This window comes from Zonotrichia albicollis, chromosome 1, assembly GCF_047830755.1.
Source record: "Zonotrichia albicollis isolate bZonAlb1 chromosome 1, bZonAlb1.hap1, whole genome shotgun sequence".
Classification (NCBI taxonomy): domain Eukaryota; kingdom Metazoa; phylum Chordata; class Aves; order Passeriformes; family Passerellidae; genus Zonotrichia; species Zonotrichia albicollis.
The window spans coordinates 84,392,060-84,416,728 of NC_133819.1; the positions used below are offsets into that span (position 1 = coordinate 84,392,060).

The window sequence follows — 24,669 nt, forward strand, 5'->3', positions numbered from 1 at the left end:
CTTCCTTAAGTGTACAATCAGGCATATGCAGAGGCATTTGTGGCGAAGTGGCTTTCCTTTTTGGTAGCAATCATAAAAGCCTGTTACTTTTAAATTTGAATCTGAACAAACTCAGGTGTGGACACCCTGTTCTCTCCAGAAACAACAGAAGGAATTCTCTAGAACCACAGAGACAAAACAAATTTAGTAAATGGTTTAAAATTGATGCAAAATAATATTCTGTATCTTAATGCACTTACACTGCTGAGTTGTAATCCTAGCAGCAGTCTGTCATACTAATGGCACATGAGAGCACTCAGAACTCTGCAGGCCTTGCTACTAAGAAAAATTATTTTTAAAGACAACAAATGCTTCAAAAGACTTCAGAGAAATTAGAAAAGCAACAAAAGAATTAAACAAAAGCTTTTTATTAGCTAAAAAAGCAGGCTTCTAAAGAGATTAAGAATAATTTTTCTCACTATATATCTATAGAACAGCTGTTGAAATGTGTTTTCTTAAAAATGAGAAATTCTCTCAGGGTAAATGACATTGCTTACAGACTGCATACTCACTGAAATGATTCAGAAGTTTAGCTTAGGACCGTTGAGCCTTCTATGTCTTGCTTGCCAAGCTGATAACAGCTGAAAGCTCTTAGGTCAGTGACTGTATGCTCAGTGTGATGAAAAATAAGTTAAAGGTCTTATAGTGATGCCTTTATTAATCATGTTTCCATACCATGCTCAGAGGCAAGACCAGCATCTTGCAAGGGCAAGGGCTGAATTGGAAACATCTGTAGGATATCTCCCAGTCCTTAACATAGGAATTAGATTAAATTTGGTTAGATAGTATTATTCTACCCAGGGATCTCTAAACAGTTCATTTCCCAAAACAAGCAGTCTCTATCATTATTTAGAGGGGCTATAATCTGTAGTTTGCTGAAGTTTTTGGAAAAATTAGTATTAATTTTATTATCTTTAATTTAAAATTTTCCTTTAAAATATAATTTAAAATCTGTGCATCTGAGGATGATAAGCATTTATGCTCTGTAGGTAGAGATTTTTTTTCCTATTTGTTTTTGATACCAAAGTATATCATCAGACAGAGATAGTGATTTTATTGCTTTCCTTTTACAATGACTTTTCAGTACTTGTTCTCTGAGTGGGCAGAAAGTGACTAGAAAAGTATTTTCAAAATTGGTCCTATTTCTGTATTCCTATTTCAGAGCTCTGGAAGATGTGGATTTATCCCAGCATCAGTACAAACCTGTTGGAGCCCTTTCTGGGGGAATGAAAAGGAGGTTGTCAATTGCCATCTCCTTTATTGGAAACTCAAAGACAGTTGTTCTGGACGAGCCCACCAGTGGAGTAGATCCATGTTCTCGCCGTAGTATCTGGGATGTTCTTCTGAAGTACAAAGCCGGTACAAAGTTTATGCGCATTGTTTGCTTCTTATTTTCTTTTATGGATTTTTTTTCCAATAAATTTAAACTGGATAGTCAAAGTGTAGTCAAAATATTATCAGAAACGAAATACATTAATTTCTGAGGAAACATTAAGTTGATCTTGGTAACTTTAAGGCAAGTCAAATGGTATTACAAGAATTATCCGCTATTGCACAGAAAGACGCCCAATCTTAAAGACTGAGTTTAGTCTTAAGTCCTGTCCTGAAGTTTCTCCCCTTTCTTCAGCTTCCCAAAATTTCTTTCTGGTTTCCATTTCCTATTTTGCGTATACCTGTACATAGAGGCTTATATACTTCTAATTAAAATATATTCATCGTCAGTCTGCTACACTAATTCTAAAATTGATTGTGGGAAGGAAACTCTTCAGCTAGTGAGCACTCAATTAGCTGTAATAACTCATGTTGAGTGATCCATTGAAAGAGACGCTGCTGCTATGTCATTTTAAGGAATTTCTTAAGCTTTTAAAACAGCCGGAGGTCCTAAAGCCTTAATACTCTTTGCTATGGATAAAACAGGGCAAAGTAAGTTTAGAACTGAATGTAACTCAATTTGTAATTCTGACAGCATATTTTGTTTGTGTAGTTAAGATTTTAAAGAGTCCTGAAAATATGTTTCCCTAAGGATAAAGGCCCTTTGTGAGGGGTTTCTCTAGAAACCAGGTTTTGTGGACATGTACCAATCTTTGCCATGCAGGTTGCACTCTGATCTTTACCACTCACCATCTTGACGAGGCCGAGGTGCTCAGTGATCGCATTGCCATCCTGCAGCGAGGCCAGCTGAGGTGCTGTGGCTCTCCCTCTTATCTGAGGGAGACATATGGCCAGGGACACAGTCTGACACTCATAAAAAAAGTAAGTTAAAAATGTGCTGTACTGAACTGGAGAGTGCCTGCCAAGTACATTTTAAGGGAGATGTATGTTCCTGCCAGCAAGTAATATGTTTAGTAATATGATTATTAGAGAATGAGCAAAACATGTTTTTGTTGGCTTCCTTGGTTGTTTTGGGTGGATGGTATCATTATTGCTATTTAGATGGCCACAATGGCATCTTTGAATATGGTATCAGTATTTAGCTGAAAATGGGCTTGTCTCACTGTCCTTTGTTCCTGGAAGGTAGTCTCTGTATCCCAACTGTGATGCAGTTTCATCAGTGGAATTTTTCCTGCATGAATTCTGATTTAAGACTAATACTTGTGGTAATATTAATTTTCTCTGCATGATTATCTTTCTTTCTTCATAGCCATCTGTGTTTGAAATCCAGGACCCTAAGCACATTGTTCAGGTCACTTCTCTGGTACAGACCCACATTCCGGAAGCCTTCTTGAAAGATAACAGTGGAACCGAGCTGACCTATGTGATCCCAGAAAAGGCAGATAAGACCTCTTTTAAAGGTCTTTTCCAAGCTTTAGATCAAAGCCTTCAGCATCTACATGTGACTGGCTATGGCATTTCTGACACAACTTTGGAGGAGGTACTTGTAGTTTTTCTGTGTAATGACATTTTCTTGGTTAGAGAATCTTGATTGTGTCTTTTGTGTCACACAATTTCTTGTGAGAAGCACATTTTCAAAAAAACACCAAAAACAAGCACAAGCAAGCAAACAAACAAAACCTCCCAAATCAGATAAAATCTGCACTGAATGGTTTTACTTTGCTGTTAATTTCAGCACCCACTCTACTATGGCATATTTTTTTTTCTTTTAAGAATCTAATGTGAAGACTGATGTACTGTGTAACCCTTAAATGTTTTTTTCTGCATTAACTTAAGGGAAATTTAATGTGTCACTGACTTTGAGAAGCAGTGCTGTCCTAAGCCCATAGCATTGGAACAAGCTTTGGGCATTCAAGTCTGGTGATTCAGCTCAGGAGGATCTTTGGACTAAAAAAAAGAAAATGCTAAGAATACATTTCAACTTACTAGTTCTGAAGCTTAGGACTTAACCAAACTGTGTGATGAAATACCTAAAGAATATTTTCTGTGTGTACTGGGAGACAAAATCTTTATTATGTGTATACATCAACATATATACACACATATATGTACCTGTATGTGTGTGTATATACTAAATGGATCAGAGGAAGAGAGTCTGTTATGCATCTTCATAATTCTGAATTTAGCTCTGTGTAAATAGTCATGTCAGCAAGAGGTTATTTCCCTTGAACTCTTTTACCCCATCTATAGTTTCTAAATTACAAGATTCCCTAAACCATCACTATCTGAGTACTGTACTATAGATCCTTTAGAAATATTTTTTTTCACTTCAAGTGATGATAGGAGACTAATATCTCCTATCATACATAATTTACAAGCTTAATAAACATTTTATTTAATGTTATGAAGTAAATGAATTCCTGCAATATAACTCTATAAGGCAAGTAAAAAAAATATTGACAAGTTTTTATTTTCATATAGAAGATGGATGATTAACATGGTATAAGGAATAATATTGTTTACTGCGAAACATTATAGATTTGGAGGTAGTGTATATATTAAGAATACTTTTGGGTTACATCCCCATGGGATAACACAAGACTTTACAGAACTGACATGTATGAAGTAAATGTGAAGTTGTCATAATATGAGGAAGATTCCTCAGTGAGCTGAATCTGTGACTCAGTGGAGAGCTTTCTTTTGGCTGTTTTCTGAAGGGGAAGTTTAAAACATTTTTAAATGTGGTATTGGATATTAATGTATCATTCTTCAGCTTGAAGATTTGATGCATTGATTTGGGTTGATTTCTGTTATCTCTGAATCCTCATCATTAGTCGTCATTACAACCTCAATTCTCTATTATCTTATCAAAAGCCTTTTTGCATTGGCAACTAAAAGGATAGCACATAATAGCACTATTTAGTCTATTCAAGCAATTCAATCTGGAAACAAAGAACCTTGGTCTTAAAGGAAGAAATGTATTATACTTTTTTTATCCTTTCTTTTTGTTCTCTTATACAGTCACTGTTATTGTTTTTAATTCTGAGGGACACCCACACTCTCGAAAATTCCTATTCAGTGAGGGACAATGAACTTCCATTCATACTTCAATGGACTCTTGAGGTGCTAACAAATCAGTTTCTGACACCTTTAAATCTCACTAATATTATATTTGCTCAAATTTAGGCTTTATATATATTTTCCAAACATTTTTGTATATTTTATAAAATTTGTAATGCAAAGTGTTGATAGAACCAAAAGGAGAGTAGAAGGGCAATTAATTAAATTAAACATATACTAAGAGCTCTCTGGAGGATACTGTTTCACTTTCTGGCAACTCTGGAGATTTCAAAGCTTATTGCTTTCTTGTTTTTCTTTGAGGGGAGAACAAAATGATTGTAACATCTTTTCAAAATCAGATGCATCAAAATTTATTAATCGAGTACTATTTTAAAATTATTTTCTTTGAAATGACCTGAGAGTTTGTATTAAAACTTTCCAGGGAAAGCCATATACCTCATTTAAAATGGTGTGCACCTTCTAGTGAGATGCAGGGTGCTCCAACACGTTCTGTTGGATGTGTTAATCACATTAATCTATCTCACTGTAATATTGTCATTTGGCCAGACTTGTTTCCTCAAGAACAAAAAGCACTTTTTTTCCTTGACAAGGACAAGTCATTAGTCAGATATAGACTTGCTAGTCAAAACAGAAATTAAACAGAATTTCACAGAATTACAGAATTTCACAGAACATTTTGAGTTGGAAGAGACCCAGAAGGGTCATCAAGTCCAGGTCTTCAGTGAATGGCCCACATGGGGATTGACCCCACAACCTTGCTGTCATTAACACCATGCTCTGAACAAGCAGGAATTGCTGAGGCATGTGGGGAAAAGATGCTCTGCTGAGGTCTAGAATACATCCTCATTTAGATGTAGCAAGAACACAGTGTCTCTGTCGTGGGGCCTAATCCTGACTTTTCCATACCTATGTGGTTCAGAGGGTACTCACCCTGTTAATAACATTGTTAGGCTAATACCCCTTTTGTTCACAATATCTGATGCAACATGAGATAAATAATCATACCCTCTGCACAATGTAGTCCGTAATGATTCCCATTCTTAAGAGGATGTTTGAAAACTGGATACCATGGAAGGACTGGGCAATGCAGGTGGCCTTCTGCCTTTATAGCTGTATGAGAGTACATGTCAATGAAGCTGCAACAGACATAGGATGCATTAGAAAAGCATTTGGTGGGTTTGTTTATTTTTTTTAAGGTATAACTACATCCTCTCTACAGTGACTTAATGAGATTAAATAAGAAAATGTGTCTGCAGCTATTTTGGCACTGAAGTAAATATATGCAGGCAACATTTTGTAGTGTAGGCATTGTCCTAGCCACAGATGTGTAGTTACTTTGTGTTTTCACCAAGTGGTTGACACACCTGAAGGACAGGATGCCATCTGGAGGGAGCTAGGCAGGATCAAGAATTGGGCTTGTGGGAATGTCTTGAGGTTTAACAAGACCAAGTTCAAGGTGCTGCCCCTGGGTCGGGCAGCCCCCAGTATCAGCACAGGCTGGGGATGAACAGGTCAGAGCAGCCCTGCCCAGAAGGATTTCAGAGTGCCAGTGGATGAGAGACTGGACATGACCCAGCCATGGGCACTCACAGCCCAGAGAGCCAAACGTGTCCTGGGCTGCATCCAAAGCAGCGTGGCCATCAGGGTGAGGGAGGGGATTCTGCCCCTCTGCTCTGCCCTGGTGAGACCCCACCTGCAGGGCTGCACCCAGCTCTGGGGTCCCCAGTACATGAGGGACAGGGACCTGTTGGAGCGAGTCCAGAGGAGACCACCAAGGTGGATAGATGGATGGAGAAGCTCTCCCATGAGGAAGGGCTGAAAGAGTTAAGATTGTTCAGCTGGGAGAGGAGAGGGCTTTGAGGTGATTTAATTGTGACCCTCTGTACCTGAAGGGAGCCTATGAGACAGAGAGGCACTTTTCACAAGAGCATGCAGTGACAGGACAAGGGAGAGTAGGTTTAAATTAGACATTAGGAAGAAATTCTATTTTGTGAAGGTGGTGAGGTGGTGTATTGGGTTGTCCAGAGAAGCTCTGGATGTCCCATCCTTGGAACTGTTCAAGACTAAGCTGCATGTATTTCTGAGGAATCTTGTCCAATGGAATATGTTCCTGTCCATGGCAGAGGGGTTGAAAATAGACGATCTTAAATGTCCCTTCAAACTCAGGGCATTCAGTGATTCTATGATTCAGTTGTTGCAGTTTAGTTTGGTTTGCTTGACAGAATTGGTGTTCATAGCCATCAGCAAGCAGGTCCAAGAAAACAAATTAGAATGCAGCTTTAGACTGTCAGGATCTGCCTCCAGGGGCTAATACAGAAATATCAGGCCAGAAATTTCTGGCCTAGCAGTTGGTAATGGCCAAAGTTGTTCCCTGAAAGCTGGCAGGTAACAAATGCAATCAATAACCACTGTTAAATGGCAATTATATTGACTAAGCAAAATATGGTTTTTGTAACAGTCAGACCTTAGAAAGTCAAGAAATGTCTTTCAGGAGCTATAAAGTACTTCACATTGACTGGGTTTTATTGTCTATTGTATGAGCTCCTTGGAAACAAGGAATTTTTTGTTATAGCTGAGATCAGATTCTTTTGTGGGAAGAAATAAATGGTTTCTTAATGATTTCTGAAAGTTGCACCGTGGGTATAATCTGTCTTGCAGCTCAACCCAAACAGAGAGGAAAGTGCAAAAGAAAACTTTCATCAAGACAAAGAAAAAATTTTGTTGTTCTTTTTCTGTTTAATTTGAGATGCTCACGGTACCTGTATTTTCTGTAATTTTTTCTTTTTTTTTTCTTTTTACTTGAGGTTCTTAGATCACTATTTAAATTGCAGTTCAGGTTAAGATAAGAAAATGTTGATTGTGTTTTTAGTTTGAGCTTACAAGAAGCGGGGAGTGTGAATAAGGCTCACTATGAAAGCTTCTGCAAGGCTGAGGTATGGAAAAATGAAATGCATGTCTGTGAAATTCAAAGGGCTTTATGTGGACAGAACTGTGAAACAGGTTTAAGGAAGAAATAGTAGGTTGCACACATATCTGTTAGGGAAAGTGTATATACCATTTAAATAGATCTCATGATTATGAAGTTGGTGAATTCTGCTGGGTTTTTATAATTTTAACTATAAGTCCCTTCTGACATGCATTCTCCTACTTTAGGAAAAGCAATCCTTTCAATTTCAAGCTAGTGCATATTTTTAGATTGTTGCTTTTATAGAAAAGGAATTGCAGTTTTTCTCATGGTGATTTTAGGTAACAGAATCCTATAATCTCTATCCAATTTGGGGCATGCACACTAATGTTTTGCTACAAAATACACATTGTTGCCCAGTCTCCTCTGCAGTATGACTTTATGAGACTTTGTTCACCTTGGCTGTCTCTGATGGTTGCCTTGTCCTTTACATGTCTTTCAGTAACATTATTGTCCATGTCCTTGCACATATCTAGGAACGTTTTCTGAGTGTCCCTGGACACTGTGAATTCCCTGAAATCTGTAGCTTCTCAGCTGTGTAGGCTTTTGTACATTAGGTTTAGTTCTAGTTGTGTCCATAGATTTCTAGCTGGAGCATCAGAAGAGAGTTAAGCTGTTTCCTTGGTAGAAACTGCTGTAACTGAGTTCCAGCACATACCAAGTCTTAGGGGCATAAAAAGTCAATCAAGGGCAAAAAGTCTATTGAAAAATCTTCGCAGATGGTAGTGCTCATGGGTCAGCAATATTTACATGGGTGTTTTTGCATCTATTGACATGTATGTCATTTCCTTTATCCCCCAAGATTTTAAGTGGAGAGCTTGACTAATTTTATAGTCATATTCCAGCAAGGTGTTTACAGCAGTCAGTCGTAATTTCTGGCTGTCTGGATGGTTTAGGATATATATATGTGTGTGTGTATACATATATATATATATATATATATATATACACACACAATAGTTTTAGAAAATTGATTCTAAAGTACTTTTTTCTACTTTCATGAAAGGTTTTCCTGAAGCTGCTGCAGGACTCAGAGAAGGTGCCCTGTGTTCCACAGGCAGCACACCTGGACCATACAAATGGTGCTGAATCAGCCTGTAAGTACAAAATTATGTGCTTTCTGAAGCAACTAGATTTATAAAGATCAAAAACACAAATGTAAGCATGCACGAAGTTCCCAAAAGTAAGGAATGCGCAAGCAAATGGAGAAGACTTCTTGCTACCATCTGGTAATTTCTTTTTTGTGTGTCTGCGTTGGGAAGTAGTTTTTATATGTCTGCTGTGATTTACCTCTATCCCTTCAGAGTCATCTTCCCACCCATGCATGTACACATGCATTCTCTCACTGCAGCGGCATTGACTTACTGCTTTGTACCAGTCCCTGGAAACTAATTATCCTCTTTGTCTCATACTGAAAATGGATAAATATTACAGACATATACCACAGATATAAAATCTCTATACTCTAAGAAAAGTACATTCATGTTCATACACATACAATTCAAAAGAAGAAAAAAAAGAGCTGGTTCCCCTCGGAGTAAGAGATAATTCGTTTTCTTAAGTGACGTTATTTTAGGTTCCTTTACACCTTGCTGTAAGAAAAACCCTTCATGCTTTCTCTTTTTTTGCCCTGCAAGCCTGGGAGGAGGTCCTTCCAAATGCTTCTGAAAATGCAGGAAGATTTTTCTCTTTTAAAAAATCTCTTCATAAGAAGAATCACTAATCATCACTAATGATCATAAGGTGATGTCATTACAAAATCCAAGACTCATGTCAGTGCCCATCAAGTTGATGAATGTTTTCACATTGATTCTGGGATTTTCATGCTTGTATACTTACCCTGTTTCTGTTTGAAGATTGACATTTAGATTATAGTTTTCTATGGTTAGATGTCAAGCACTTTGTTCTATGTGCAATACTTTTCATTATGTTTTTATAAAGTACAGGCACAGGGGAGTCCTGATCTGTAGACCCTTAATGTTACTGTAACAGAAATAACAATTTTCAGCCAAGCTTTCTTTATTTGTTAAGATAAATTCAATTGAATCTGCCAGTAATAAGTAATCATTGCCAACAATGGTGGTCTAAGGTGAGACCTTTTTTCACAAAGTGCAAGCTTGAATAGATGACTTTTTCCAGAGGGTGTGTTTGCTGGGGTATTCCATCTTGAATCAGCAAAGATGTAAGTGTATAAAACTAAAATAACCTCACTAAGCAAATAAAATTGCCACTTTTGTCAGTGGTGAGAATGAGCTCTCTATTCAAAACACAGTTTTGAATATCCCTTATTTTATAACAGTCAATTTATTTATTCAAGACTCAGCTAGGACAGCTGAACTAGTTTCAAATCATAACAATCTGTCTTCTCCACATTGCATTTTCATTAAAGAGGAAGATTTACAGTTTAGAAAGTAATGAAGACAGTATATTCTACTGAAGAACTTGATATACTTTCCTATCTGCATCTCAAAATGTATGAAGAAGTATTTGTTTAAGTTATTACATTAATAAAGATTTGAGTAATCAGAGACTCTGTATTTTTTCACCCTGATAAATTATAGCAAGAATATGTGATGATAATGCCATTTCTTTGGGGATGAGAGTACTGGAAAATTGTCACTCATTGCATATGACTGTCATTCATCATTAAGGACAGTTGTGAAATGTATGCATAAGGGATCTGGGAAATGGTCATGAAAGGTATCCATCATTGTCAATGTTAACCAGAATACTCCATGGGCAATAGCTTGACTTGTATAACTTTGTCTTTGAAAGCAGGTTCAAAGGCAGTCAAACTTGCTTTTGTCAGAGTAGTCAAATGAATTTTCAAAACCCCTTAGAGCAAGCAGCTGGGATTATTGAGGGGATCACAGGATGCTGCTATTTGATTTGTAAAAGAATTTAGACTAGGGAGATGCTTTCACAAAGCACAGATCTGAGCTCAAGCAGGGGTGTTGGCTATCCTTTAATGCTGCTGAGCTCTTGAGGTGCAGGATTGTGCAGAAATCAAAATATTGTCTAATGTCTCCTGGACTAGGTGGCTTAGCAGAGAGGTGTGTGTCTCTTAAATGAAATTGCAGAAAATCAGTACTCGATTTAGGCTGACCACCAATGCCAAAAACACACAAGAGACATTATTTCAGCAAAATATGACAGTACCTCACTGAAGTCAGAGCAGAGATAATTTCTAGTTAAGTTTTACAGTGTCTTGGTGTACTGTGTCTGATTGGAATTGAGTTAAATTTCTTCATAGCAGCCTCTGTGATGCAGTGTTTTGGATTTATGACTGAAACAGTATTGATAACATGCCAGTGTTTTGTCTATCACTGAGTGGTGCCAAGGCTCTCTCTTCTCCCATGTCCCTGCTATGAGTAAGCTGAGAATGAGATAGAGGGTGTGAGGGTACACGGGATGGACAGAGGAGCTAAACTCACCAGACAGTTATTTAATGTTGCAGAGTGCCATTCTTGGCAACAAAAGCTTTTTTGAGGAGGTAGCTGTTGCTACCAGTGGCTGAACATGTCTACTTGCAGGAGGTGGTGAGTGATTGCCTTTGCATTATCTGGGTTGGATTTTTTTGGGTTTTAGTTGGTTTGTTTGTTTGGGGTTTATTTTTCTGTCTTTTTCCTTTACTGCTGAAATTGCCTGTGTCCTGACCAACAATTTTTCTTGCTTTCTCTTTTCCTGCTCTCTTCCCCATCCTGCTGGAGGAGGGGGAGTATGGGCGAGCAACTGTTTGGTGCTTGGCTGCTGCTTAAGGTCAGCAATGAAAATAATGGAAAATAAACTCAGAATTATTTGTGTATTTTTAAATGAAAATGTTATAGTTAATTAGCAGTCCATTAATGAAATTAATTGTAACAGTTTTAACATTGGTAATTTTAAAGATGCAAAGCACACTGTAATATATAGTAGTTTGTTTCCATTGTGAAAGGTTTTCTCAAAAATTTTAGTCTTATTCCAATGAAAAAACCTTAGGGTAAAATTCACCTTTTTGTGAAAACAGTTAGAATTTTTTCTAAGTCAGAGATTACTGTGTGTGCAGACATAGTACATGGATATATTATAGTACAGTCATGCATTATTAATTTATACACAGTTGGAACACACAGTAATTATTGTTTTGTAGATGTATACAGAGCATGCAGAAAAATGGTTAGACTGAGCTTGCAATGACTGTTTGACAAGACCATTGAAGCCAAATAGCCTAGAGAAATGGAGAAGTCAACTCTATGGAGGCCAATAAAATTATCATAATCCACAGCAGGCAGTATATATACAGAAATAATCAGGGGAGCTAAGAGCAAGTCCAAGAGGTGAGTAGCTATCCATGGATAAATGACAAAATAATCTGAACATATGCAAAAGCAGGTAATAGGTTAGTGAGTGGTCTCGTTGGCTCATTCAGGGACCAATATTGCTGAATTAAGATACTCAGATGTTTTGCTAGAGAGCCAAATTATTGAATTTTGTAGTATTTATTGTCTTAGAAATTTCTGGGACATACCAGCTTTGGATCTAGTCCCTTCTGGCAGTAAACTACAGTTGGAACCCTGGAGGAAAAATGAAACTAAACTGTAGAAAATTCAAAATTGATTCATTGTATTTTTGCACACAGTAATATGTAACATTTGGATTTTCCTGCCATATAATGTTGCAGAGACTAAGAGTATTGCAATACATTTTAAAAAGCCAAAGAATGGTTATTAATGGACATATAATATGAACAGCTATAGTAACAGTATTGGTATTAAGGCTTATATGCCTCTGGATTTCTTGGATAAGTTAGCCTCTGAAAGTGCAGGTATGGAAGCAGGTTGATGCATATCTACCTTTTAATGTTGTTTAACCCTTTCTCTGAAGCAGCAGGTGTTGGCCATTTTGAACCATATTGGGCCAAATGTGATGTTGCTCCTTTTAGGATTGGTGAGACCAACAATGTACAGTACTCATAAAGCTCAGCTAAAAGCTAATTCACTAAGAAATTGTAGCTGACAAAAAGCAGTTGTTAATAGTGAATATCAAAATGAAGAGCTTTTGTGAATTTCACCTGAGTTTCAAATCTGCCTTTTAATTATCTTCCTGACTGATGCTGAAGTAAAATAACCTTGCTGATGAAAAACAGCTGCTAAAAGGTGATAAGTGAGACCAGTCCTAAGGACTGAGTTAGATCACTTGAAAAGCTGAATCCATTTTAAATAAAGGATATTTTAATTAAGCCAAATGCTAGGCATGTCTGTGTGATGGGGAGTAATATCCTGGAAAACACTGACTGACTTATCTGCTGATCCTGGTTGAGAAGTACTTTAAGACAGCTAAGGTGATTTATATTTGAGCTGAATGTACAAAATGATGCGAAGAGGTCATTTTGACTATCCATTCAAAATTGATGAGACTGATGCTACAATACTAGTACAACCTTTTTGTCCATATTTTTAAGTTTGAATGACTTTAGGGACAAATTGAGAATTCAGAAAGTGAGCAGAGAAGAATTAGTATTTTGAGGTTGGCAGTGAAGTCCTTATAAAGGCACCATCAGGGCTCTATTAACATAGTTGATAAAAAATAAGACAGAAGTGGTTTGCTTAAAGATCCTATCTTTTTTTAATACATGGAGAATACATCTGTTAAAGTATAATTCTACCTTTTATAGAATTATATAAGCAGAAGAGAGAAATTGAATAAAGGAAGCAAAAAGTAAGCAAATAGGTGTAATCTGAAGACAGGCAAGAGTTAATTAGCAGCTGGAGTTATTCTACCCAAGGGAATGTGTTGCTTCTCCTGGTGCATTTGGCACAAGACTTGGGTCTTAGCAGAAAATATGCTGCAGTAAAGGGTGTTATTGATTTCTGCACATGACCAGCAGAGTGGAATTTGATGTCTTTTGGTAGATGATCAAGTGGCTTCTTCTATTCTTAAACAGGATTTTTAAATCCACTATGATTGAGTTCACTGTAGTTACAAAAAAAAACAGGCTCGACAGTGATTTTTGCAATATCGTTGAAGTTATATTTTAACAACCATTTGTAAATGGAGCTAATTTCTTTCAATTCCCTTAAAATTTGCATAAAAGAACTTAGGAATTACTTCAATACTCCATCTTGCAAAATGTACCTTGATTTATGAGACGAATATTGTAGACATGAAACATCAATGTCTCTGTTTAGAAGTACTTCTTTCAGAGACATAAAGTAGGTTAACCCTACCTGCCTTCCTCACACCTCATATTCCACATAAACTATTATTTCTCTCCCTCGTAATATGGGGACTATGTGTTGGACAAAATTTTCATTTAGATAATCAACACAAAGTCATACATATGGTGTCAGAAAATATTTGTTGCTAATAGCTAGTCTTTAGGGTTTATATGGAAAGTAAATTCTGATGGTTTCTTGCCTTGCTTGAGCTTACAAGTGGAGTGTATATTTCATAGATCTTTTTGTGTTTATGTATTTATATTTTTACAGACGAAGAAAGTGTGTGTATGTACACACATGCCTACAAGTATTTTAAAACAGTTTTGCTTTATTAATGCTGTTGCAGTAGCAACACAGATATTTTAACTTCAATTATGTAAGTAATGTAAATGACCAATTTTTTAAAGAAATGCTTATCAAGAGTAAGATGCTTACTTTTCATTCTGAAGCAGAACATTGCTTAGGGAAGGGGCTTCATGTAATCTTACTAACATCTTGCCTCATTTATTGAGTAAATACCCTAGATATGTAGGAGTTGGGCTACGCATCTTAGTTGTGCTAGTAAGACGCTCTTTGAGGCTGATGGTTCCAATGAAACTAGATTTTCACCTGTCCAGTTCCTTCTCAAAAGTATCTCCTTTGGTGAAATTGTTGTCTCTGCTCTATTACTAAAATATTCCTTTGTGCACCAAAAGCTCACAAAGACTTCAGCAATATTCACACTTTTTTTTTCAATACTAGCAACATTCTGCAGTACTACATGGTTTTTTTGTTTTTTTTTTTCTTCAAAACTAAAAAAAACCTGGTTTAGGAGTTACAGGGACAACATGAAAAGTAGTTTTAGTATGAGGGGCAGTATGTGGAGCACTCAGGACTACCCTTTTTTTGCCAACTTTTCATATGGTACACTTGTTACAGGGTGATACAAGATGTTTATTACACTGTTGCTAGCCAATTCCTCATTTGAAATATAAGTGGGGCTTCATTATAGTAGACCTGGTGTTGAACTTCTGTATAGGTGGGAATTTTTAGCCATGTAATTTTTTTTCTATCTGTCTCTAAATCTATTTTACAGTTTATTTAGTTTACGGTATTCATTGTAGACATTAGAAAAAAAATGAAGCTGTTGTTTCTGCTAATCCAGATCCTTGAAGTTGTTTAATACTACTATTTATGAGATAACTGGATGCCTGAGGCATGAGATTATTCATCAAACACATTTTTTCAATAGTTTGCTATATCTTCAGGTCTGAATAAAACAGGCCTCCTTCAGAGCTTTCAGTTTGAATTGTTTCCCTGAACAAACTTTGATATGATTTTTGTATTAATAGAATAACTCCAGTAGAGATATGGTCTAAAATATTCCTGATAATGGGAACTGCAGTATTTTAGACCAAGTACTTTGTTTGTATTAAGATAATACTTGCAAAAATTCTGAAAGTTAAAGTGAGTCAGAATGTCCTTGTCCATCGTGGTGAAATCTGGGCCCTGCTGAAGTTGTTTCCTCTGTTTAATGTCTGAGTTTTCTCTGAGCAATTCCAAGAGGCTTCTTCCAGAGTGCTGTACATAGTGTTTTCAAAGGCCACTCATGGCAAACTGAGCAGCTGCATGACAGAAGTCATCTGCAGTACAATACTGGACAGTTGTTATTTAAAAGTTCCCTTTCTGGAAGTGACCAGTGGGAAGTGTTTGAGAACACCTGGTTAGCATATATAGCTGTTTCTTCTGTTGCTCTATTTAATCTCTCTATTTGGAAATGCTAAGATACTTAGCATTAAGTCTCACACATAATGTTATGGGAAGTGGTAGAGCAAAGTTCAGATTTTATTGCTGTTCTGCCCTTTTACCAGTTTTATACCAAACACAGCAAAAGTACTGTGGGGTGTAGCCCTATGGTCTGCATCAGATTCAATCTTGAAATGTTGTAACTTGAGTTTATAGGTTGAATTCAGAGGGTTAAATTCTAATGACTTTCTGAGTCTTGATTCACAGTTCTAGAAGAGGAACCAACCTCAGTAAGTGTGCTGCTTATTGTCATAAGAGGGTATATTCTAGTGCACAAGATGAATCTGATGGTTGTTTGCCTGTGCATGCACAAATGTATTCTTTCTCTTGGCCAAGTCTGACATAGATATGATACATATTAAATGGATTGGGATATTTTTTGCAATTGTAACAGTATGTGCTTCCCTTCTACTGTTGTACCTTCAAAGAGTACAAACGGAAGATGAATCTAGGCTTCCATTTTGTAGCCACAGTCTGTACTTTTATTTCAGCTCTTCCTTTACTTGTCTCCTCCTCCATGTGGCAATTCATTGCAGGTGCATTGCTGCAGAGGAGATAGTACTGCAATAAAAGAGTCTCTATTTGCAAAATTATCTCCTGGAAATTGAAATTAGCATAGTTGTTAACGTTGCAAGTTAACCATTCAGAAACTCAAAATCAGACTTAGGGGTTTCAAACCTGTAGTAATTTTCTTTTCCAAGACATGATAGCCTGTCTCCCTGACTGAATATTTGGGTTTTTTGTTCTGTGTTTTCATTTTTGTTTTGTTTTGGTTTGGGTTTTTTTGGGTTTCTTTTTATTTTATTTCCAAATAATAGTCACATCCCATAATAATGAAGTTGTTCTGGCCACAGCAGAGTTCACCACACAAGTCCAATAAAAATACTTGCTGTTAATTTCAAACTTCTTTTTCAGCGTGGTTTAAGCTGACAAAAATCCCAACTAGGATGAAGAGATATTAACTATGGCAAAGCAGGAATAAAACCATGGAAATGGATCAAGAGAGATTGTTTTAGGCATCAAAAATGTCAAAACAGTTGAAACCCTCTATTTATGAATTATTGTAAGAGTGCATTCACCAGATTAGCTTGCCTGTCAGTGTACCAACTGTATTTGGCTCTCCATGGTGTCTGTGAGGTGATGGATAGGAGACAGGACCATTTTTCCCCATTTCCTTATGCTCATGTACTGTTTGTGTTCTTATGCCTAGAGAAGGCAAAGAAACAGAGTATTTTGCACTAGAAAATTAGTTCCCTTCATTGAAAGTAATGACAGTGCTTTTATAACCTGGAAGTGTTACATTCCCAAATAAATGTATGCTCAGCCAAGTTTCTGCTATGGCATCATCCCTGCCCATTTCCACACTAGTAAAAACAGCAAGGGGTGTTTTGACACCAGCTCACGCTTGAGCAGCAACAAAAAACAACAACACGAGGGTGGTTTTTTTCCCTAGGTTTTTCCTAGTGGTAGCTATTGTTTATTGTATGAGGCACGGTGCCTTGGAAACCCAATCTAAAGTCATGCCCTGTTGTTCCAGACACCCTACAGACTAATAGTAAGAATAAAAAACCCAGGTCCTTACCACCTCTGACAGCTTGCAGTCTAGTTTTAAGACTGAATGCAATGAGTAGATAAAAGAGAAAAATGGGTTTGGGAAGGCATGAGTATAAAGCAGGTCCACAGCAGAGGTCTAGATCATTGTCTTTCTGACTATTTTATTTATTTGCTAAATACCATTTGGACTTTCTTTCTTCCTCAAATTTACATTTAGAGTGTGGTTGTCATGCACATCTGTTTTAAAGTTTTTATCAACTACCACATATGTGGTGCATTGTGTGGCACTTTTATTTTTAGAAGATTTTCTGTTATTTAATATGAGCAATGACAAACCTTTAATTTTTTTTGCATTGATATGAGATTGAATATTCTTGCCTTAAATAGAGGGTTAAAATAGTCCCAAAATTCTGTAGGCATGTCTTAGTTATATATTAATTAAAGAGGCTGGCTTACTTTCTTTCTGTCTTGAGTGAGCATTTCAGATACTTAAATTCATATTTCATATAATAGAATCATAATGCTGGCTATAGGTAGTTGTGATTGTGAACATATAAAGGAAGGGAAAGCTAGAACCTAGTTTTTAGTTTTAATCCACTTTGTATAATTGTGAAGAAATATTTTCCTTGCATTCAATGGTGCTCATCTCTTTATCTATTGTTCATACCTCTAGTATGCTCAACTTTGAGAAAATGCCAGATCTTGAAATTAAAGGGTGATATTCATAATGTGAATAAGGCTATGCTATGCTTGGAGACAAAATAAAGACCTTGAGTTGTATTCATTTTTACACTTAAAATGTCTTCTGACTGTTTTGTAGATCTTTGCAGCAGTGTGTTGGTGGTTGGATGTCGAAAAAGTAGATTCACCTAGTAAACTCTACAAAAGTTGGAGAGTTTGGGGGACAGGTATAGTCATTTGCTGCATTTAATGGGCTCTTGAGAATCTAGGTGATGCGCTCTATTCAGGTTATTTTGAGAGCTAATTCGTTGTATATCCTAATATATTCTCTGCAACTGGGTTATTCAGTACTCAAAAATTAGTCCTAATTTTAATTATTTCCCAGTCTGCTAGTTGCCTATCTGAAAAATATATCATGACAAGGTTAAGGACCAAGAGGAGTAGAGTATTTTAGATTGGTGCTTGAAGTGTTTGTATGAGTTGTATTTAATGTGAAACTTTAAGCTGAAAATTCCTCGTTTTAACAGTTCCTCCTCTCCCAACAAAATAATAAAAAAGAATGGAGCCCATGTTTTCGTTAAAAAATTTACAGAATCCAGATCACAGAATCACTTAGGTAGGAAAAGACCTCTGAGATCATGAAATCCAGTCTGTGACCTAACACCACCATATCAACTAGACCATGGCTCTGAGTGCCACATCCAGTCTTTTCTTAAACACCTCCAGCGCAGTTACTCCACAACCTCCTTGGGCAGCGCATTCCAATGTTACATCACACTTTTTGTGAAGAAGTTATTCCTAATGTACAACCTAAACCTCCCCTATTGCAGCTTAGGACTCCTCTCGTCCTGTCACTGGTTTCTTGGGAGAAGAGACTGACCCCAACCTGGCTACAGCCTCTTTTCACAGAGTTGTAGAGAATGATGAAGTCCCTCCTGAGCCTTCTTTTCTGCAGGCTAAGCAATCCCAGATCCCTCAGCCACTTTGCATAAGACTTGTGCTCCAAGCCCTTCATCAGATTCATTGTCCTTCTTTGCACATGTATCTTCCATTGACGCTTAATTATGTACCTTATGTTATTTGTACAATGTGTTTACACCCTGTGACAAACCTGGATGAAAATCTTGGCTGCAGAGTGATGTCCAAGATCAAATGCTCTTGCTTAGACACACCTCTGTCACTGCTTGAATAGCAATGCAGCAAGTCAGAGTAAAGAAATTTATTTTATGGATGAAGTTTTTTTGCTCTCTGACACCTGGATGTTTTAACTTTTCTTTTGCACAAACTCACTTTGCACTTCTTTCTTTCATTTAACTAGTGAAAGTCAGATATATCTCCTCTCCATGTCAAGTGTGAGGGTGCTGTAAAGCATTTCTCCCTCTGAGATTTAAGTGCAAATGTATCCTACCAGTTCTTCACCCCCTTACACATTGCTGGGAGTAGATAATTCCTACTCTGCGTAGGTCTGATTTTAGGATGTATTTCTTTTAAATAAAGTGATAAGTTTGAAAGGACTTCGCCCCATTCTTTCCTTAAGCTTTTTGTGTACAAATGAACTTTCTTCCATACCCCTTATTCTAGGAAATAAAAAAAAAAAAAAGAAATAAAGAGCTTAAAAAAGATCCTTTAAGAGTTTGCTGGTAGTTTTTCTAGGGACAGGGTTTTAGATTGTGAGATTTGGGTGTTGGGGTTTCTTCAGTGAGAGTATGCAGCACATTTTTCTGGTTGTGCCGGTTCTTGATTTTTCAGTGGGAATCAGGTGTATTGTTCAAGCTATCCTTTCACTGGTCTTCAGTGTGATAAAGTATTAAGTGTGTCAGATCTTGAACAAGAATAATATCTTAGATAAAGGAAGGAAATTGTCTAATCAGTCAACTGTCTCGCTTGAGGAAAAGGGCCTGGGAGATCTGAGTTGTGGAGGAAGTTCTTTACAACGTTGGGGAGTGACAGACACCAATTCCTTGGCTTTAAAGCATGTTAATTCTACTGAAGAACTCTACAGTTGCCTAGATTTCTATTATTGTGTCTCAAAGGTCTTCAGGCCTATGCTGAATAGTATTTTGAGATCTGGCATTCAGAATGTAAAGCTAAATTTTTAATTAAAGTCTACATGTTTTGCCTTCAAAAATGGTACTTAATTGGATTAATCAATATGTATGGAGCAGGGAGAAACTCTTAGACAGGAAATTCTTAAGATGGAAACAATTTGAATAAATTTTTTAGAAACATTCACAATGTCTAAAATTAAAAATAGCCTGAAGGGAAGAATAGGAGAATTTATATCTAAAAATGCCCCAAGGGAACTTCTCTTGTGAAATTCCCCCCCAAATAAATATTTTTCTGATCAGCTTTGGATAGAGATAACTCATTATTCTATTAGATATAAGAAAGAATCAGCCACTGTATGAAACACAGACCTGATGTATTCCCTTTATACTTTACACCATCAAAGTGCCTTTTGTTCACATTCCTCACATGAAAATCTGTCTTCAAAATCCTCCTGGAAACAAAATCTATGCAATAATAATTTTTTATAATGAGTAGAAAAATGTGTAAGAAGAGGAAGGACATTTTTATATCTTCTAATGAAAGGCTGTGCACAGATTGGTGGGTTAACACTGCCTCTGGGGCAGTATGGTGTGTGCTGAAATGCAGAATGATGTCAGTTCACTTGCTCAGCTTAGAACTACTTGTTGCCACAAAACTTCTGATAAACCAATAAGTATGTGCAGCCTCCGAATGCAACCAGTTTCATGTGAGCTAGCTCACCTGCTTTGCCAGGATATTACAGCTCCAAGTCTTACCTTCTCAAAATCTGGACCTCCTCTACATGACTTGCCTAAATGCCAAAGTCACAGAAGTAGAATTGAGAATGAAATGCTCCTGGCTGTTAGTTTATCTATTGCATAGCCCATCTTTCTTTCTGCATCATGAAAAAACATTAGAATTACATTGTTTTCTAGAAGTGAAAAATACAGGAGAAAAGGGTCATCTAATACCAAGTTAGAGACTTTTACAATAATTGTTTCTGTTCCGAATTCTAGAGTAGTCTATAGGCAAGGATTTTGATAATTTTTGTTTCTGGATTTTAGGCCTTCTTCTGTTTCCCTGTACCTCATATTAAAAATATATATATTTCAATATATATTGAAAACTAGCATAAGCCTTGTCTGTAATACAAAGGAGAGTCTGGATGAATTGGGAAGTACAAGTTAATTGTGAACATAATTGCACTTCTGGTGGATAATTGCAACTGTAAGTCAAGCAAGACAGCTTCTAACACTTGGGTCAGGTTTTTAATTCTGTGATCTCAATTATTAATGAGGATATTTTCATAAGCTTTCTACATAAAAATTGACTTCATAACAGAGAGGTCAGCTGGTCTTGTCTTCTAGCCTTTATCATTCTCAGTGATAATCAGAAGCTGTTTTCCCATAAATGTAAGTGGTTTTTATGCATCCTGACATAAATACCAGACATAGGTGGTGAATTACTTAGAAGCTTTATGAAGCAAAAATTAATGCTGTAGGTTCTAGTTGAAAGTGTGATTTAATACCTTGGGAAACTTGAAAGCCATATTGAGTCTATTATGGAAAGCCCAAAGCAGGCTGCTATTCACAGAGTGGCTGCAGTCAGATGAAGTAGTATGATACATAAATAAAACAAGTTGACCAGTACAGGCACATACAATAATAACACATAAATCAGGAATGTTTCCACATCTGATAGACAGCTGCATTGAACACATTATATCTTGAGACTGATATGTCAGTGTCAATATAAGAGGATTTGAGACAAGCAGCAAGGTTGATTAGGACTATAAAGATTTTTATAAGAGGAGAGTGAAAGGATGGGATTGTTTATGCAGAAAATGGATTGAAAACCTCTCTAACCTGTCTCCTAAAGCAAGATTTAAGAGCCCATCCAGTATCATCAAATGGAAAAAATTCAAAACAAGTATACAAAATTTTGTTTTGTACCTGAGACACAAAGAAATGACAAAATTCGAGGTTGCAAAGATGGAAATTTAAGATAATTCAGAAAGGTATTTGGCACCCTTTTCAATTCGAATTTTAAACAATAAACATATGAGGTTTTAGAAAAGATAAATCACTTTAAAGTGCCTCAGTTAAATAGTCAAACATATACTTCCACTTATAATGGTTTATTGCATCTTCTTGTGGTGTGTCTTGGCTCATTGGCATTATGAATATTGAGTAAGAGTCAGGATATTGGACAAAATGGACAATTATTTATATTCATGGTGACAGTTTCCGTTCCTTTGGCAATCTGAATTAAGTTGTTATAATTTATCTCTGCTCTGTTTGTCAAGAAAAAAAGAATGGATGACAGCTCTGATTTCCCTTTCTGTCCCCAGAAAGTAGATGTCATAGTTGCCTTTCAGAGATTCAAACGGTCAAATGTATTGAAGACTCTTTCATTCACATCATGTTAATGAGTCTGGGACTACAGAAAATATCAAATTCTGTGCTTCTTTTCTGGCATTTTGCTACTTAGATGAATGAGAGATGGAATACTTTACAATTTCAGGGATGTTGAGCTGGAAGAACTTACTGGGTCTGTTTTAGTCTAAAAACACTCCTACCTTGAAAACTGTTCTGCCACTGAGTGTCTCAATTTCAGCATTGTGACAACTACTGAGAGTCTTACCATGATAATATGAAGAACTTAATACATTCCTAGGAAGTTTTCTTAAAAAAAAAAATTCTTAACACCAGTGTCTCCTCGTCCTACTCCAATTTAAGGAACAAAAAATTCCAAGCCTAAAATGTTACCCTTCTTGATCAGAGCACTTGAAAGCTGAATCAGAATCTGAATTCAGAAGGTATTTTTCTCTCCACAGATTCAAAACCTGAAATCCCATTGCCAAATTAGCAAGCTATGGCTGTGATTAGATGTCTTAAAGAGACAATTTCTGCTCAGTGCGATTTTCTGGGGAAAAAAGATATAAAATTCAGTTGCGGAGTTAAAGTAACAAATACTGGAGTTTCCCCTCTTGCCCTCCCCCCAAAACAACCTCCAAATTAATTAATTATAGTCTGTTAAAATCAGAGAATATTAATGTTGAAAATGCAGGTCAAGCAGGTCAAGAGCAAGTTGCCTAGTGCCATGTCCAGGCCAGTCTTGAGCTTTGATTGTTTTCTTCACAGTGAAATTTCTTTTTCTAATTTATGATATCAGAATTTTCCAGGTACCAGCTGGTGCCTGTTGTAGCTTGTCCTTACCCTGAGCAGAGAATTTGCTCCCTGATATCACTAGGGCTGTTAAGTGCTGCCAGAGAGCTGCTCCTGCTGCCAGGAGGTTCTCCTTGTCCCCAGTGCCTGACAGAAAAATTATTCCAAGCAGGGTGGATCCCCTCCAGGTGCAGATATGCACACATGTCTGTGTTAAAAGGTACTGTTAGCCAGTGTTTTGCTCATATTTGCCCCCAAGGGACGTCCCAACTAATCACCTGCTCCTCAGTTGGATCCATTATCCCTGTTCCCAGTCTACAGGGTGGTCCCTGTCAGTCCAACCAGTGGGTCTTGTCCTCCACAGCCCATACCACTGTGGGAGATCACATCACAGGCTTTGTTAAATCAAAATAAACAGCACACTCTGCTCACTTCATTCACCAAACCAGTCCTATATTCATACTGAGTCTCAAGTGACACAGTTCAAATGTATCAAATTTATTCCTCATCATTTCTTGCTTTTCGTAACCTGGGAGTCTTTTCTGGACAATTTGACATGTGACTTTCCCAGACACTGAGGGTGATTAACCTGTATTTACCTGGAGTAATGAGTGCAGAATTTGAGCTGTTTGTGCGATGACCATGGTCAGAAGTTTGGCTTATTATCTGATTAATTTTTCTCCCTCTTTGCCTCACTTCTTGGCTAAAAATACTGTTAGAACAATGCAAAGGGTCTGGGATTAAAATTCTGCTAACTCAGAAAAAAACCTGTTATAAGGACAATTAATTTGAAGTTACTTGAGAACTTCCATACATGTATCTGTTTAAACATGGAATGTGGAAATGCTGGTTAGAGTGCTGCCAGTAAGCAGAAGGGAAGGTAATAAAGAGGCAAATCACAAGTGCTGATAAAATATAGCATGACTTTGAGCACTGTAATAAACAGGCTATTCAGTCTTACTACGGTACGAATACCTGTGGTGGTAAATCTGTCAGACGCTCTGCTATGCTGTGAGGAAGGAAAGAGGCTGAAGGACATTCAATTGGGCAAGGCCACAGGCAAGAGGGTTTGATAAGAGCCTGCACATACCAAGAAGGCATTAGGAGCTAAAATGGAGGCAGAGTGATTGGTGCGATTCGCAAGTGTCAGACAGAGAATGATCAAATAAAATTAAGGGAGGGTCTATCAGGAAACTGATTGATTGAATAAGCTGTGGGCACACTCCCATATGAATCTGAAGAACAGCCCATGAGCTCTGAAAGCTGAATTGACTAACAGATATGAAAATTTTATCAGTCCTGTATGAGCAGGGAAGTGAAGGGAATGCTTTTATGAGAATCCATGTGCCTGTCCACTGTGATGCTCTGAAGAGGATCCATTGAAATATCTGTGGAAAAGTTGCCATTGATTCCAGTCAAGGTAGATCAAGACAGTGTGAATACAGGCCATGTTTGTCAGAGTAATTTGTCCAGGAACAAAAGTGGCAATGCACAAGGAATGGTTGACCCAGTGTAGGATCACAGGGAGTACCTAGGGAAAATAATATTCAGTAAACCATTACCTGTGCATGGGAACCTATAGAGATGTGTTAACTGAATATATGTTTTCCCTCATAGGAAGAGTTCATTAATTAATTACTTATGCTTGGAAGTGATGTGGTATGGGGCTACACTATTCCATTCAGGAGAGCTTGCTAGGCTTATGTGGTTTGATTTTATTAGAGCTAAAAGACTGTCATGTTCGACATTTGACAAAGTAACCTGTGAAAGTTCAGTTTCGTTTTCCTTGTTTGTCAAGAGGTTGTTTTCTTTGTCTCACTTAGGTATTTCACTTGCTGGG

At 37.1% G+C, this 24,669-nt stretch overlaps 1 protein-coding gene across 1 annotated transcript in view; it reads left to right on the top strand.

The window, feature by feature from the left end:
* ABCA13 (ATP binding cassette subfamily A member 13) overlaps positions 1 to 24,669 on the top strand; it is a 172,476-nt gene that overhangs the window by 68,346 nt on the left and 79,461 nt on the right. The window contains exons 28-31 of the mRNA XM_074542293.1: positions 1,202 to 1,398; positions 2,135 to 2,292; positions 2,681 to 2,911; positions 8,424 to 8,514. Coding sequence (XP_074398394.1) covers positions 1,202 to 1,398; positions 2,135 to 2,292; positions 2,681 to 2,911; positions 8,424 to 8,514 — 677 coding nt within the window. The remainder of the gene's footprint in view (positions 1 to 1,201; positions 1,399 to 2,134; positions 2,293 to 2,680; positions 2,912 to 8,423; positions 8,515 to 24,669) is intronic.